The sequence below is a fragment of the Hypanus sabinus genome, chromosome 7 (genome assembly GCF_030144855.1).
Source record: "Hypanus sabinus isolate sHypSab1 chromosome 7, sHypSab1.hap1, whole genome shotgun sequence".
NCBI lineage: Eukaryota > Metazoa > Chordata > Chondrichthyes > Myliobatiformes > Dasyatidae > Hypanus > Hypanus sabinus.
The window spans coordinates 18,648,049-18,664,260 of record NC_082712.1 but is presented as its reverse complement, the minus strand read 5'-3'; the positions used below and the strand labels follow the sequence as shown (position 1 = coordinate 18,664,260).

Here is a 16,212-nt window from a genome sequence, read left to right as displayed (position 1 = left end):
GGTTGATTTGAGTTGGGTTAAGTGACTTGTAATTTACTGAGTCTGAAATTTATGACCTCCATGTTGAAGACTGATGGAGCCGTTCCTGTGTGAAAGGATGGAAAGGACAATTTGATCTTTCGGCTCAGTGGCTTCCCACTGAATTATTGCAACCAACAAATCAGGAGATATTAAAAGTTTCGTGTTCAGAGGGTCCCATCTTCAAGCAAGCAATTACAAGTGTACATTGCATGGTGTCCTGCACTACAACAGAATTTAACTACAGGCATTGTTACGAATGTGCTACAACTCTGAGAAGGGTACAAAGTAGCCCCCTCCTTTTTGAGAATCACAAGCTCGCTACTAATTCAGGTCCGGGACCCAGGAAATGAGAGAGAATCCTCAAGGTTTTGGAATGTCCTGGCCCTCTGCGATACAAAGCCACAGAAAACGGCCATTGTCTCTTGGAGATGGAATTGTATATTGAGTACTGTACTTAACGGAAGCCCTCAGGGAATGATCAGAGGGGGTTGGTTGAGGGATTGCATCATCCCAGACCGATTGACATCTGAAACCCCGTGAGTAAGGATAAAAGAGGATCTGGGGAACAACCCCTTGAGATGCACCAGAAGAAACGCTGGAAATCCCGTGACAGCATTTAATAGCGACAGTCGGTGGAGGGCCCTCGTGTGTCCTTTCCCATTGCCCGGGATTGAGGCCTTACCACGGAAGACAGCTTAGCTAAAGAAGAGATCACCACCGACAACATTTCGAAGGATCGACATCATAAAAAGGAAAACGGGCAAGTTCTAAAAACATCGTCTCTCTCTCCAACCAAAAGCTGAAGCCTGAATGAACTAAAGTGACTTTTATATTTCCATCAGACAATACATTAACCCCTAGACAACGATAGAGCTATTCCTTATTGATTATTATTATACCCGCGCTTTTAGATTTAGTATTGACGATGTATATTATCTGTATGTTTGCATTGATATTATTTTTGTGTATTTTTACTAATAAATACTGTTAAAAATAGTACCATCAGACTTCAATGGACCTCTCTATCTTTGCTGGTAAGTGACCCAGTTACGTGGTTCGTAACAGTATAGAAACACTTCGCTCAAGTTATTTATTTATTTTTATTTCTTACATAGTAATACAGCATGGCTTAAGCCCTCCAAACCCTTTATGAGACCCCTGTCAACTCTGATTTAACACTAAAATAATCATGGGACAATTTACAATGACCAATTAACCTAGTCGGTATGTCTTTGAGAGGAAAGTGGAGCTCTCGGAGAAAACTCATGCATTCTACAAGGAGGAACGTCAGATTCCTTACAGATGATGACAGAAATGAACTCCAAACTCTGACCCTCGAGCTGTAATAGCGCTGAGCTAACCATTACTCTACTGTGGCTTCCAATATAAAAAGGGCACTATTGAGATCCCCCTCTGGTATTTAGTGCTCATGTCTGGAGACCCTACTCAAGGAAGAATATAATTGCCATAGAGAGAAAGAGAGAGAGAGGAGCAGTATGATTAATGGGAAGGTGGATTTAGGGAATATGAAGCAGACTGAACCAAATGAGCTCAGAAGAATAAGAAGTGATGTTATTAAAACATACACACTTCTAGCAGGCTTGACAAGGTAGCTATAATTGGATTATTATTATCATGTGTACTGAGACAGGGAAAAACGTTATTTTGCATGCCATTGTACACATCATTCAACAATAGAAGTGCATTGAGATCATATTAAGCAAAAACAGTAACCGAATGCAAATTATAGCATTACAGCGATAATTACAGAGTGTTGTGCAGGTAGATATTAAGTTCAAAGTTCAAAGTAAATTTATTACCTGAAGTACATACATGTCACCATAAACTACACAGATTTATTTTCTTGCAGGCATTTACAATAGAAGATAGAAATGCAATAGAATAAATGAAACTACATACAAAACTGTAGACATAAATAAGATGCAAGGGCCACAACAAGATAGGAGGAGAGATCGAGAGTTCATGTTTCTCATTCAAGAAGTTGTTGAAGAATTTTTTAATAGCAGCAGACGGGAGAGTCTTTGACTACGTTAGCTGTTTTAGGGCAGAGGGAAAGTGTAGACAGAGCCCATGGAGAATTCTCTGCAATATCTTGCAGCCTTGGGCAGAGCAGTGGACATTCCACACTCTGATGGATCCTTGTAAGTGTATCTTGAATAACTGGTGAGGATCAAAGGGGACATGATCATGTTTTCTTGGGAGGGATGCTTAGAGTTAGGTATCATGGTCCCAAAATCAGGAAACTGCCATTCGTGATTGAGAAATATCTTCATCCAGCTATCAAAGTTCGAAATAAATTTATTATCAAAATACATATGCTGTACCTTTAAATATGTTACCGAATTTCAAATTTTTGCAAGCATTTACAAGAGAATTTACAAAAATTCACAAAGACTGGCAAACATCCAAACTGTACAAATTTACAAAAATGATACTAAGAACATGATTTGTAGTCTTAGAAAGCGAGTCTGTAGTTTGTAGACTCATTTTTGAAATGAGTTATCAACATCGGTTCAGGATCCTGATAGTGTGGGGTAAAAACCTAATGCTGTGGGATCCAAGGCCCTTGTACATCCTGCCCCAATCTAGCAGCAAGAAGAGTATAGCGAGAGTGCTACGGTTGGTGGTGAACCCAAGCGCAGATTAAGGTCGAGAATTAACCCATACTCAAAATAAACAAGATGACACAAATGAAATCCAAAAGCAAAAAATCACAAACAGCAGTACGAGAAATGGAACTCCTATGATTGAGCACAGACTGCTCAGTACAAGTCCTTTAAGTACAGACTTTCCATGAAGGAATGTGGCAGAAAATAATTAGCTGTCTGAGTATTAAAGGGACAGTGGCAGCTAACCATATTCCAGGGAATTGGAGTGCTGAAGCTTGGATCCCTGTTACTGTTCAGTTGGGACCACAATAAAGAGAACATAGCTTCGATGGTGGAGGATGGCAAAACCCCTGAATTTCCAATTCACATGCTTTGTGGATGTTCAGTCTCTGACAGCTATCAATATACTTCTAGCTATTAAAGGGTGTAGGGTTAGTGCAAGAAAGATGCACTTAAGTAATAGATCAACCGTTATCATGTTGAATAGTGATCCATTCAAGAGGGGCCAAATGGCTTATTTTTGCTTCCTTCTCTATTGCTAGACGTTCACCATTCAGTGAAGAATGGTGAGTAAAGAGGTCGCATCTTCACTGAAGTGAAACCTATGCACGTGGACGGGTTGTCCATAAATTGCAGGTGCGTGAAACCATGTGTGTGCTTGCACCATCTGCCACTTCCTCTGTCATGATCTGCTGTTTGTTCCATGTGGCAGGCAGCTGGGGAGGTTAATTATCGCCATGGCACTGGAGAGGCTGTGACCCTCTGTTAACACGTAAAGTCATCTTGAGAACTGTGATCCTACAAGCAATTACTGTTTGCAGAAGATGGTCAGATTTGTCACAGCACTGCATGCTGTGTTAACCATTACATCACCACAGGCCTCCCACCAAGATGGGAGAGGGCATGGATGGTCACTAATAGGTTAACTATATTTTAGGTGAATGGTAAGCCAAAATGCACACATGAGCCATATTCCCAGAGTGGTGATTATCAGGACACTGGAGCAAATGTAGAGATTCTTTATTTAAACTGGGGCAACTCAGTGTGATTAGTAGTCTGACATTAAATCGATTGCTTCTGTACAGACTTCCTTCCCATAGCCCCATGCCCCACAAAAAGCATCTTTATCAACACCTTTTGTTTCTCAGAAAGTGCAGGAACGTGTGTGTGTGCACGTGCATGTACACACACACACTCGTGTACATCAGCGTGTGTTTGTGCATCCACATCACATGGGAAACCTTGACTCTCTTCTGTCTTTCAGAGGAGTGGGTCATGATGTTCTAGTCGTTTTTCTTTAGATTGCAAGACCCTGGTGGATGTGGTTAATGCGGAAAGCTGCAAGTCTGATTCACCGAGGATTGGTAGGAGAGCTGCACGGCTTCAGCCGTAGCGATGACTAACAAGGCTGTTGCCTCTTTACAGCCATCCGAGAGAGGTGTTGGAGTCAGTGTGCTTTGCTGGGGGTGGTGTAGCAAGGCATCTGAGCTGGAGTTGGTGCTGCCCCCAGTGTTTGCTCAGCAGAAATCAAGTTGTATTGTGTGCCACTGCAGACTGCCACAACATTCACGGACTCTGGGTTTTTGACTATAATTTTTTATATGTGCACTATATGCCTTGTGCTGTGTATGTCTGTTGGTACTGTGTTCGCATCTTGGCCCTGGAGGAACACTGTTTCATTTGGCTGTAGTCATGGGTATTCATGTATGGTTGAATGACAATTAAAATAACAAACAAACATGAACTTGTGGTGCCCAGCACATCCACACTAGACCGGATAATTTTGAAAACACCGGTTTCGCGTAAAAATGATAGGCGTCCACACTATGCGTTTTTAAAGTATCTCTGTCTACATTGAAACAGAGATTTCAGCGAATCTCCTCCTACTGCGCATACACAAGACACATCTACCGAAAACAAGAGACATGTTTGGGGTCGAATCTCGGTGTGAAAGTGCGCGCTCATTCGGTTACAGACTAGAAAAACTTAAAACGATGGACAGCTGTTGGCTCTCGCACAGGAGAACTTAAAAGTAAAAGGAAAACAAATACTGGAGCATATGAAGGCAACTGACAGCGAGTTCACGGGCAGTATGAACCGGCTGACGACGAACATTGAAAAACTGACTAACTCTGTTGCATTAATAAAGTACCTTGTTAAATGTATAAAACATGTCTGCAGTAGTGTTATCTGGTATTTCCATACAATATTACATTATGCTGTTATCCATCTATTGTCAGAGAAGTATTGGCAAAAATAAGTAAACCACCTTCATACGAGCAAGGACAGAAAACAGGGCAAAGTGAGTATACTTATTTATTCAGTAAGTTATGGGTCAAAGTATTTGGTGAGTACATTTCTAACCCTTCTTGCTTCAGTCTCGTTGCTGTCTGTTCTGAAATTGTTAGGTTACGTTCAAGAAAACAACGAAATGGCACGCTGCTGTCTGTTAGCATTTTCAGAAGTCTCCGGTTACCCCGTTCACACTGATCTGCCTGAGCAGCATTTTCAAAAAATTCCCACCCTGGAAAGCATTTCTGAAAAGCTCTGGTTTCGGGGGATGAAAATGCCGTTTTAGTGTGGACGAAGGGTAAAAACAAAGAGAAAAAGCTTCAGTTATGGATTTAACCGGCGTAGTGTGGACGTAGCCTCAAAGAGTCTGTAGCCTGTCAACAGCCTCTGACAGCCAATGTCACCAGACCCCAGTCACCGGACTCTAAAGCCAACTTCTCTCCCTTCATCCCAAAATCTGGGACTGTCCCATTTTGTGAGAGTATTTTGTATGATTATTTATATTTCAAGGTCATGGAGTAGCTAGCACTTTTTAACCATCTCAGATAATGAAAATAGTCATTTATAATTTGAACATCAGTGCAAGAACCTTCATTACATAAAATTGGCAACATCTCAGTATTGACTAGAGCAGTGAGGAAGATTCCCAGTTGCAGATGGAAGAGCTCTGCAGAATAATGTATTCAGTTTACTGACCAGACTCTGAAGAAGATCATGATTAACATGGCTTGCAGAAGTCTGTAATGTAACAAAACTTATGATACCCAAAAGAGAGCACAGAGAAATGTCAAGTTACAGTACGTAGAATTTATTGTCAGGTAAAAGTATATAGTAAGTAGACACTGCAGCTTTAATAAAACCATTCAATTTTGACATAATTAATAGTTGAGTAGGGAAGGCTTCAGCTCATTTGGTTCTATGTTTCTAACATTGTGACAGTCTGCCATTACATTTTCTGTTTTACAGATCACTACAGAACAACTACTTTGACCCCGTGACAGCTTTCCTGGAGACATGTTCCCTCTGTTGCTTATCTGCCTGTTTAAATTGAATACTATGCAATTCAGTGCTGCTCTCCGGTAGGAGGTATAGAAGCCTGAAGCCCCACACCATCAGGTTCAGGAAGAATGAGTTCCCTACAACCGTTTTTGAACCAGCCTGCACAATGCTAATCACGACCTCAGCAACAACACGCTATGGGCCATCTCTTGCATGACCATGGACTAGTCTCAAAATTGCCTTTTTATTTTGCACTGATGTCATGTCTTGCACATTGTGTTTTTCTTCACTATTATATCATTTATGTACAGTATAAATTTACATTTTGGGAATTTGCTGAATCTACATGTCCATGATCCTACTGTAAGAAAGTTTTTTAAACTGTACCTGAACTTCTTCATATTTTGACCCTAACCTCATTGAAATCTTACGTGACACTAAGTTCTAAACTTAATATCTCTCCCCCATGCGGTCTTTTAAGCAACTTAAGTTTTGTCCCATTACAGACATACACAAACCACTTTAAGCCCTTCAAAACCTGGTCCCAAAGTTGATTGAATTATTCTGCAGATTTCTTTCATCCACAATCGGGAATCTACTTCATTGTTCCAATCAACTGAGATGTTGCAAATTTAATATAATAAAGGTTCTTGCATTGAGGATTATATAATTAAGATTCCTTGCTTTTACTCTGTTATGTACAGGGTGTGTTGCTGTGTGGTGCGGCTTGTGGGGCCAGAAGGGCATGTTCCATACTGTATCTCTAAAGAAAAGTAAGATTAGAATAAATAATCTACGGAGAAAATTAATGGGGAAAGGCATGGAATCATACAATACTTGAAATATCCTGTGGAGCTTTGGTCATCCTGTAATTTAGGGAAGATGTTATTATTGTTGTGTACAACACAGATTTACCAGGACATTGTCACAACTCAGGGGTCTGAGTCACAAGAAGATATTGCATAGACTAAGACTTAATTCCCTGAAATGTAGGGAATATGAGGGGTGATGTGATTGACGTATCTAAGACCATGAGGAGCATTGACAGGGTGAAAGCAGATGTTATTAGCACAACCTTACAGGGGACTAAAACTAAGAGGGCACCAATCAGAGGTGAAAAATTTAAAAGGGACCTTAGGGTCAGCTTCTTCACGCAAAGGTTGGTGCTACTTAAAAGGAGATGCTGGAAATAGCGGTTGAGGAGGACACATTAGTAATGCTTAAAAGTCATTTAGTCCTAAAGAAAGGTCCCAGCCCAAAGCATCGGCTGTTTATTCCTTTCTATAGATATGCCTGATCTGCTGAGTTCCTCCAGCATTTTGTGTGTGTTGCTTTAGATTTCCAGCATGTGTAGAATTGCTTGTGCTTACCCTTTAAGGATAACCAGTGATGCGTAGAATGGTCTTGCCAGAAATGCCCAGAGCCTTTTAATTAATCAAAGTATATGTCCAGAAGGAGTTTCCTTGGATTTGAAATGGAAATAACTCATCTTCAAACATTTGGAAAGGAACTGAAAAGTAAGTCACAAACAAGAGAAGATCTGCAGATGCTGTAAATCCAAGAAACATACACAGAACTTTGGAGGAACTCAGCACGCTAGGCAGCATCTATGGAAAAGAGTATAGTTGACATTTCGGGACATTTTGGTAGGACTCCAGATGAAGTGTCTCAGCCTGAAATGTCACCTGTACTTTTTTCCATAGATGCTGCCTGGCCTGCTGCAGCATCTTGTGTGTGTTACTCAAAAATAAGAGTCTTTTCTTAAATAACTGACCTGCTTAGATTATAGAAGAAAATGTACTGTAATTCTTTACAAAGCCCATACCTGAACGCATCAGATCTTCCCGAATACTCTCATAGTTGTGCCAGTCAATTCTCTTCAATCCATCTGGCCAGCTGTAGGAACGATCGTCATTCTGGACGAGGGGAAACCCCTGGAAAACATATAGGTCATTCCATTTATTTACAAAGTTATTTTAAGATTCAAGTTTACTTATCTCATGTACATCAAAACAGGAAGTGAAATGTATTGTTTGCATTAACGACCAACATACCCAGGGATGTGCTGGGCCGCAATTGTTGCCACACATTCTAGTGCCAACACAGCACGCTCACAATACTCAGCAAAACGGCGCTGAACACAGCAAATGACAGCAACAAGACCCATCCCTCCCTCCCATCCATACACATACACTGTCCTCTAAACCCCCAGGACAGTCCGTAACCTTCCAACTCCAGTCTCCAGCGGACCTGGATATCTCACATCCAACCAGATCAAACTCAAATGTAATTCCTACTGGAGTCCTGAGTTACTAGTCAATGGTTCTGAAGCTAAGTATCTACTACCTCAGGCAATTAATTGCAAAAGTGCTGAGGTTAATCATCAGGGCAGGCAGCAGAGATTGAAATAAGTAATGGTTCTGGTTATTCAGGACAGTCTGATTTCCTCACCACAGATGCTGCCTGTACTGCTCTGTATCTCCAATGCGTTCAATTTTTATTTCATATTTTTGGGATCTGCAAGACTTCTGATTTTTTTTCTACTACCGATTGAACCTATTGATGTTTCATATACTTGGAACTGGCCTTTAAACAATCTAGTGGGACAAGTGGTTTGAATGGAACTGTCTATGGCCAAGAGAGTTGGACCCATAACCCATTCTGACCCCCTTAGTGTGGTATTTAGGGTGGGGTGGGGTGTGTGGGCTGCACCATCAGAGGAAGTTGCCAGATATTTAACGGAGCTCCAAGATCCTGCCAGACAGGAAAGACAGATGCCTTGCCAGTGTCAAGGAGTTTGAGGTGGAGGTGGTCAAGGGCTTCACGTTTCTACTTCTACTAATCATCAACACCTTCTTCAGGTTTAGTGACATGGATATTATGGTCAAGAAAGTACACCAACACCTCTATTTCCTACAAAGGCCAAAGGAATTTAGCATATCCATGTTGAAGCTCACCTATTTCACAGATGCACTACAAAAATCTGGATGGATCACACCTTGGTGTGACAACTGCTTATCCAAGACCACCAGAAATTGCAAAGACTTATGGACACACTTCAGTCCATCACACAAACCAGCCTCCCTTCTTATGAGTAGGCCCACACTTTACAGTTTCTCAGGAAAACAGCCAACATATTCTAGAATCCCTCCCAACCTGGTCATTTTCTCTTCTCCCTTCTTCCCTTGACCAGAAGATACAAAAGCTTGAGAGCATGTAACATTAGGCTCAAGGGCAGTCCCACTGTTATTGGACCCCTGAGTGAACTTCTCATCCACTACAAGATGAATTCTTGGTCTCCCAATCTACCTCGTTGTGGTTCTTGCATTCTATTTGACCTTCTGCACTGCACTTCCTCTGTAACTCAACCATAAATACACATAAATACAGCCAAACGAAACAGCATTGGTCCAGAGCCAAGGTGCAAAACACATTACCAACAGTTACACAAAAAATATATTTCAAGACCTGGACTCCACAAATGTTGCAGAAACCTTCAGCTGAGTACAATATTACTTCATTGTAATTATGCATGGTGTATTCTGTCTGGATCCCATCTGAACAAAAGCTTTTCACTACACCTTCGTACATGTGAAAATAATACTGCATTTCCAATACCCATATCGAAAGAATCATAGCAACAGTCTAAAGAAGAACAAAAGAGTTCTTCCTGATGCCCTGGTTGGTATTCTGTCCTCTGATTAATGTCACTGAAGTGATTATCTGATCATTATTTTAATGCTACAGGTGTGGTCTTGCTATGTGAAAATAAACCACCCTCACACTTCGTACATTGCAATTCTGTCTGCATTTCAAATCCACCTGCTTTGTCTGCTTTGATGCTTGATGGAACATGAAGTTCTGAAATATACTTCTATAATTACCCTCATTAGCCATCTCAGAACCCAAAGAAATGGATTGGAACCTCACTTTCTAAGAACTGAACACATAAATAAAAGGACTTTGGACTTCCTGACCAGATAGCCAGGATGTACAGTTGCACCTCCCTCCCCATCATCATCAACACAGGTGTCCTCCCAGGGCTGTGGGCTAAGCCCATTGTTGTACACTCAGCTCACACGTGACTGCACGGCCAAACACTCAAGTAACCATATTGTCACGTTTGCCGATGACACAACAGTGATGGGGCTCATCACAAACAATGATAAGGAGGCCTACAGAGAGGAGATAGAAGAGCTCAAGGACTGGTAACAGGCAAATAACCTTGTCCTTAATGTCAACAAGACAAAGGATGAAGTTATCAATTTTAGGAGAACCTACACCATTCACACCCCCTCTTTATATCAGCAGCACAGCAATGGAAACTGTGAGCAGTTTCAAATTCCTGGGAGTGTACATCTCACATAACCTCTTCCCCGTCCTTCATCAGTCATGATGAAGGGTCTCGCCCCGAAACATTGACTGCTTGTTTCAACGGATGCTGCCCGGCCTGCTGAGTTCATCCAGCTTGTTTGTACGTTGATTTGACCACCGCATTTGCAGTGTACTTTGTGTTCACATAACCTCTCATTGTCATAGAACATATCCTACACAATCAAGAAAGCTCACCAACGTCTCTACTTTCTGAGGAAGCTGCACATCAATATTCATCTTCTTTTAGAGATGAAAAAGTAGGGAAAATTCTAATATGTTGCATCACTGCATGGTATGGAAACTGCACTGCAGAGGATAGGAAGGCTTCATAATGGGTAGTCAAAACTTCTTAATGCACCACTGCCCCGCCCACCTGCCTTCAAGGACATATATACAGAAAGGTGCTAGAAAAATGCTAGTGTGTGGCCCATTTCCACTCCCTTCAGGGAGGAGACTAGGTAGCATCCATGCCAGGACCACCAGAATCAAAAATAGTTACTGTCTCTCAGCAGTAAGACTGATCAAGATCTCCACCCACTGACACACCCCTCCACACCCTTCATTTTCTGACAGTCATCTTATTTATTTTTTATTTATTAAAATACAGCATGGAGTAGGCCCTTTCAACCACACTGCCCAGCAACTCCCCCAGTTTAGTCCTAGCCTAATAATGGGACAATTTACAATGACCTATCAACCTACCAACTGGTAAGTCTTTGGACTGTGGGAGGAGCCAGAGCACCTGGAGGAAACACATGGGGGGAATGTACAACTCCTTAGAGGATACAGTTTGAACAACATACAATCCTCTGCCTAGCATCACTTTGATGTATTTATATTTATTATGTGCTTTTATTATTGTGTTCTTTATCTTATGGTGTTTTTTGTGCTGCATTGGATCTGAAGTAACAGTTATTTCATTCTCCTTTACACTTGTCTACTGGAAATTACTTTAAACAATCTTGAATCATATACATATAAATCCTCTGTCACAAAAAGTGGGATTTCCCAGTGGCCACCAATTTCATTTGACTTCCCAATCCCATTCCAACATGTTGGTCCATAACCTTCTCTATAGGTACAATGAGGCCTCCCTTGGGTTAGAGGAGCAATACGTAATTTCCATCTATGTAGCCTACAACCTGATGGCATGAACATTAACTTCTCTAACTTCCAGTAATTTCTCCCATCTCCTGCCCCTTCTTTTTCCATTCCCCATTCTGGCTCCTCTCTTAACTTTTCTCTTCTCTTCATCTGCCCATCACCTGTCTCTGGTGCCCCTCCTCCTTCCCTTTCTCCCTCCCATTCTCCCATGGTCCACTCTCTTCTGTGCCACTGTGCTCTATGACTCTATGTTTTCATTAAAGAACTGATATTTCTGGTTGAATTTCACACAACTGCTAAGTCTTCTAATCTGCATTTGCTATACATTTTACAGAGAAGCTGGATAAAAAGATCTGTTCATTAATAAGACTTGCTTGAATACATGATGAAGGGCCTTGGCACAAAACAATGACTATATATGTCTCCCTACTGATGTTCTCTGACCAGCTGAGTTCTTCAGGCATATTGTGTGTGTTCTTCAAGATTTCCAGCATCTGACAAATCTCTTGTGGCTATAACTTACAGCATGTGCCAATAATGTTGAAACTCTGCTTGCACAATATTCAGGGAATCGTTCAGTGATGAAGCTTATTGGTTTTTAGCACTTTTCCAATTGCATTGCATGCTCTATTTCTACTGTTAAGTTTACTGCTTTTTTTTAACATCCCTGGACCTGATGGCGTCCTCTTGAAAATGCCTGTACAGATCCACTCATGAATATTCTAAACATACAGTCAGGTTAATGGTCCCCCGTCTGAAGTACGCAACCCTCTTGAAGTGATTAGAGGTAGGGCTCTCCAAACATTGTAGAGGATCTGTGAAGCTTTTAAAAAATTGAGCTAATTTCATGTGAAAGTTGACAAAACAAGAAAGAGCAAATAAAAAACATATATTTGGCTGCCTCATCCATTGGATTACTGGTGATTCCAAAATACATTCCAGCATAACTATCGTTGCCATTTATAATGAGGCTGGCATTTTATGGACTTCTAAGGGGATCACAATCTTGTTTTACTTTGGAGGCATGCATGCCTCAATGACCTGGAGAGCTATGTTGGCTGGAGTCAGGGCTTTATGCTTGGGCTTTTGGTAGGGTTGCTCATCCCTAACAGGTCAAAGGGCAGACACCAGACTGAGAGTGGTCCACTGGTTCTCCAGGTTTGGGGGTTCAGCTCAGGGCTAACAACCCTGAATGGTCAATCAAAATTGCTACAGAAACCGAACTGGATTTGGGATTGCCAACCGTTATGTGGATTTTCTGGTGTAGTCTGTTTTGTCATGTGTTTTTGTGATATCATTCTGGAGGAACGTTGTCTCATCTTTTTTTAAACTGCATTGCATTTGTGGTTTCTAAATGACAATAAACAGAAACTGAACTGAACTAGCGAAGTAGAATCTGTCTACATCTGAGTGGCCAAGGGCAGACAGAGATGAAGGACCTTCATTGCTGCCCTTAACACCAGGGGCATACGAGACAGCAAATCATGAACAAGTGGGGATTGAATTTGTTCGCCACATACTTATTGAAACATTGAACTGTCTTGAGAAATGTGTTGTACTGTACCAACGACCAACACAGTCTGAATATTGTGCTGGGAGTAGCCACAAGCGTGGTTAAGTTTCAGTGCAAACGTAGCATGCCCACAGCTCTCTAAGTCTTTGGAATGTGAAATGTAACTGGAGCACCCAAAGGAAGCCCATGCAGTCACGGGGAGAATGTACAAACTCCTTACAGACAGCAACAGGGAACCAAAACCGCATCAGTGATTGCCAGTACTGTAAAGTGATTGTGCGAAGCTTTACGCTACCAAGCCACAAATGCAAAATGCTCTACTTTCTCTACACCCGTGACTGAGTGGCTCGGCACAGCTCAAATAGCATCTTTAAATTTGCTGATGATACAACTGTTGTTGGCAGAATCTCAAATGATGATGAGAGGGCATTTATCAGCTAGTTGAGTGATGTTGCAGCAACAATCTTGCACTTAACATCAATAAGACCAAAGAACTGATTGTTGACTTCAGTAAGAAGGACCAGACACCAGTTCTCAGAGGGATCAGAAGAGAAAAGACTGAGCAACTTCAAGATTCTGGGTATCAATATCTCTGAGAATTTAACTTGGACCTAACATATCGATGCAGCTACAAAGAAGGCAAGACAGCAGCTGCATTTCATTTGGAGTCTGAGGAGAGATAGTATGTCACCAAAGACACTCACAAATTTCTCCAGATGTACTGTGGAGAGAATTTTAACTAGCTGCTTCACCAATTAGTATGTGGATGGGGCCTACTGCACAGGATTGAAATAAGCTGAAGAGAGTTGTAAACTCAGTCAGCTCCATCATGGGTACTATCCTCTGTAGTATCCAGGACATCTTTGAGAACTGATGCCTCAAACAGGCAGCATCCATTATTAAGGACCCCCATCATCGAGGTCATGCCTTGTTCTTATTGATACTATCAGGGAGGAGGTACAGGAGCCTAATGGCACATACTCAGCAATTCAGGAACAGCTTCTTCCTTTCTGCCAATTTCTGAATGAACATTAACCCATGAACACTACCTCACAACTGTTTTATTTCCATTTTTGCACTACTTACTTAATTTAACACACACACACACACACACACACACACACATATATATATATATATATATAAAACACACACAATACACACGTATACTTATATGCATATATACATATATATGGCAGCAATACAGTGCAATGCATAACAGAGAAAAACATGAATTAAAGTATATCTATATATTTACTATAATTCATGTTTTTTCCCTCTATTATGTATTGCATTGTACTGCTGCCACATAGATAATTTCCACAATATATGCTGATGATATTAAACCTGATTATAATTCTGGTTGGTGATTACTGGTCAGCATGTGTTGCTCCAGGACCTTGGACAGCAATAGGCTTGGCTGACTGTTAATTTCATCTGTGTTCTTGTTAAACTACATTGGAATTCTTCACAATGCTGTAGTATTATCTGGGAAATGAATGTTTTATATTAATGGACTGGGTGGCAGTGTAATAGAGATGAAGATATTATCCCAATCATCTGCGAGAACAGAGTGATATTGGGAGTGGCATTGAATTAGGAACAGAGTAGGGAGGGCCAAGTGAGAATGAGGAGTGTATTCTTTTCTTTTCTGATCCCTTGTGGCTTTTGATGAATATTAACAATATAGTAACAGAACAGACACTGCATGCCCTGAGAAACCTCTATATATGATAATATAGTCAGGAGCTTTAGGGTTTGACAAAACTCATTAGAAAGAGAGCTCCGGTTATCCAAAGTGGGACGCTATTAAAACCTTCAGTGTGTGCCTGAGGACATGCCTGCTTACTTATTTACAGCTGGAATTTCATCTCTGTATATGTTTAGTTGACTTCAATGTGGAGAGCAGGTAGTTTGTGTTGCTCCAATGAAAAGATATCATGAATGCATAATCCATTGAAACTTTATTCTCATCTGAATCCCAATGCAACTATTGAATGAGTATTGACTACCTGGAATTGACTTATACCATCAAAATCAGATGACCAGAGTGGAAAGAGAGGCATCCTCCCCCCCCCCCCCAATCCTTCTCGGTCCTGAAGAAGGGTCTCAGACCAAAATTTCTGTGCTGCCTGACCTGCTGAGTTCCTCCATCATGTCGTGTGTGTTGCTTTAGATTTCCAACATTTACTGACTTTGAGGTAAACTCTTTGCTCAGATCAGAGAGGTAAAAAAGAAATGTATAACTGAATGCTATGCTCAAAGAAAAATGTAATTTACTTTGCTTTTAGCTTTACCTTAATGGTAGGGATTTACCTTACCGGTAACAACCTCAGTCATGGGGCATGCTTTGATACTATATTAGTTTATGACTAAAATTAACTCTCATGAAAACCTTAATTCTCCCAAAATGGATGTGCTTAATTTTGTGATGCAGCTCATATCATAGCAAGGGTTCCTAATCATTTTTTCCCCACATAGACGAATATCAGTTAGCAAGGAGTCTGTGGACTGTAGGCTGGGAACCCCTGACACAGAGAAACAGGGAGCAGTCTTGCAGCTGGATCTGTAAGACTGGTTTACACATCAGCTATTTGTTTCCACAACGGTTAAATCAAACCACGTACAAATGAAGTGGAAAATTTCCCTATTTGCTTTCCAGTTGTCTGCAGCTCTGAAGGCGAGTGCAATTGATAGTGGCAGTGTGAATTGTTAAAGCAAAAATATATTGCAGCTTTGCAGTTGACAGTCAATTTGGTGGAAGTTTGTGCTGTGTGCAGCTGTGAAGCCAGCTGTTGATGTTTCTGCCTCTAATAGCTGGCAGGTCATCTCAGGATGCCCACACTGAATCTTAATTAGCTGGGAGTGACAGTGTGACCAACCTTTGTGTCATCTTCATATCATCTGTTTGTCCAGGAAAAGGCTGCAGTGTTGAAGGAAATGTTTCTCAGTCACATCACATATTCATGCACAAGATGAAAGACAGGTCCTTTGTTCGGCATGAACAATTTGTGGAAAAGTGGTGAACTGATCTTATCCCACTTGCCTGGGTTTGGATTCTACCCCTCTAAATCTTTCCTACCCACAAACCTGACCAAATGTTTGATTGTGATAAATCATTGGCATCGACAATCTCCATTGGCAGCTCACTCCACATCACCATCCAAGTGCAAAAGTTGCCCCTCAGGTACCTTTTAAATCTTACCCCTTTCAGTGTAAGCTTAACCACTCTGGAATGGACTCCCTTATTCTTGGAAAAAGACCATGATCAGTTACTTT

The 16,212-nt window shown here is 41.2% G+C and overlaps 1 protein-coding gene across 1 annotated transcript in view; it reads right to left on the bottom strand.

Moving 5' to 3' along the window:
- galntl6 (polypeptide N-acetylgalactosaminyltransferase like 6) overlaps positions 1–16,212 on the bottom strand; it is a 784,854-nt gene that overhangs the window by 696,103 nt on the left and 72,539 nt on the right. Inside the window, exon 2 of the mRNA XM_059974280.1 lies at positions 7,768–7,876. Within this exon, the coding sequence (XP_059830263.1) occupies positions 7,768–7,876 (109 nt within the window). The remainder of the gene's footprint in view (positions 1–7,767; positions 7,877–16,212) is intronic.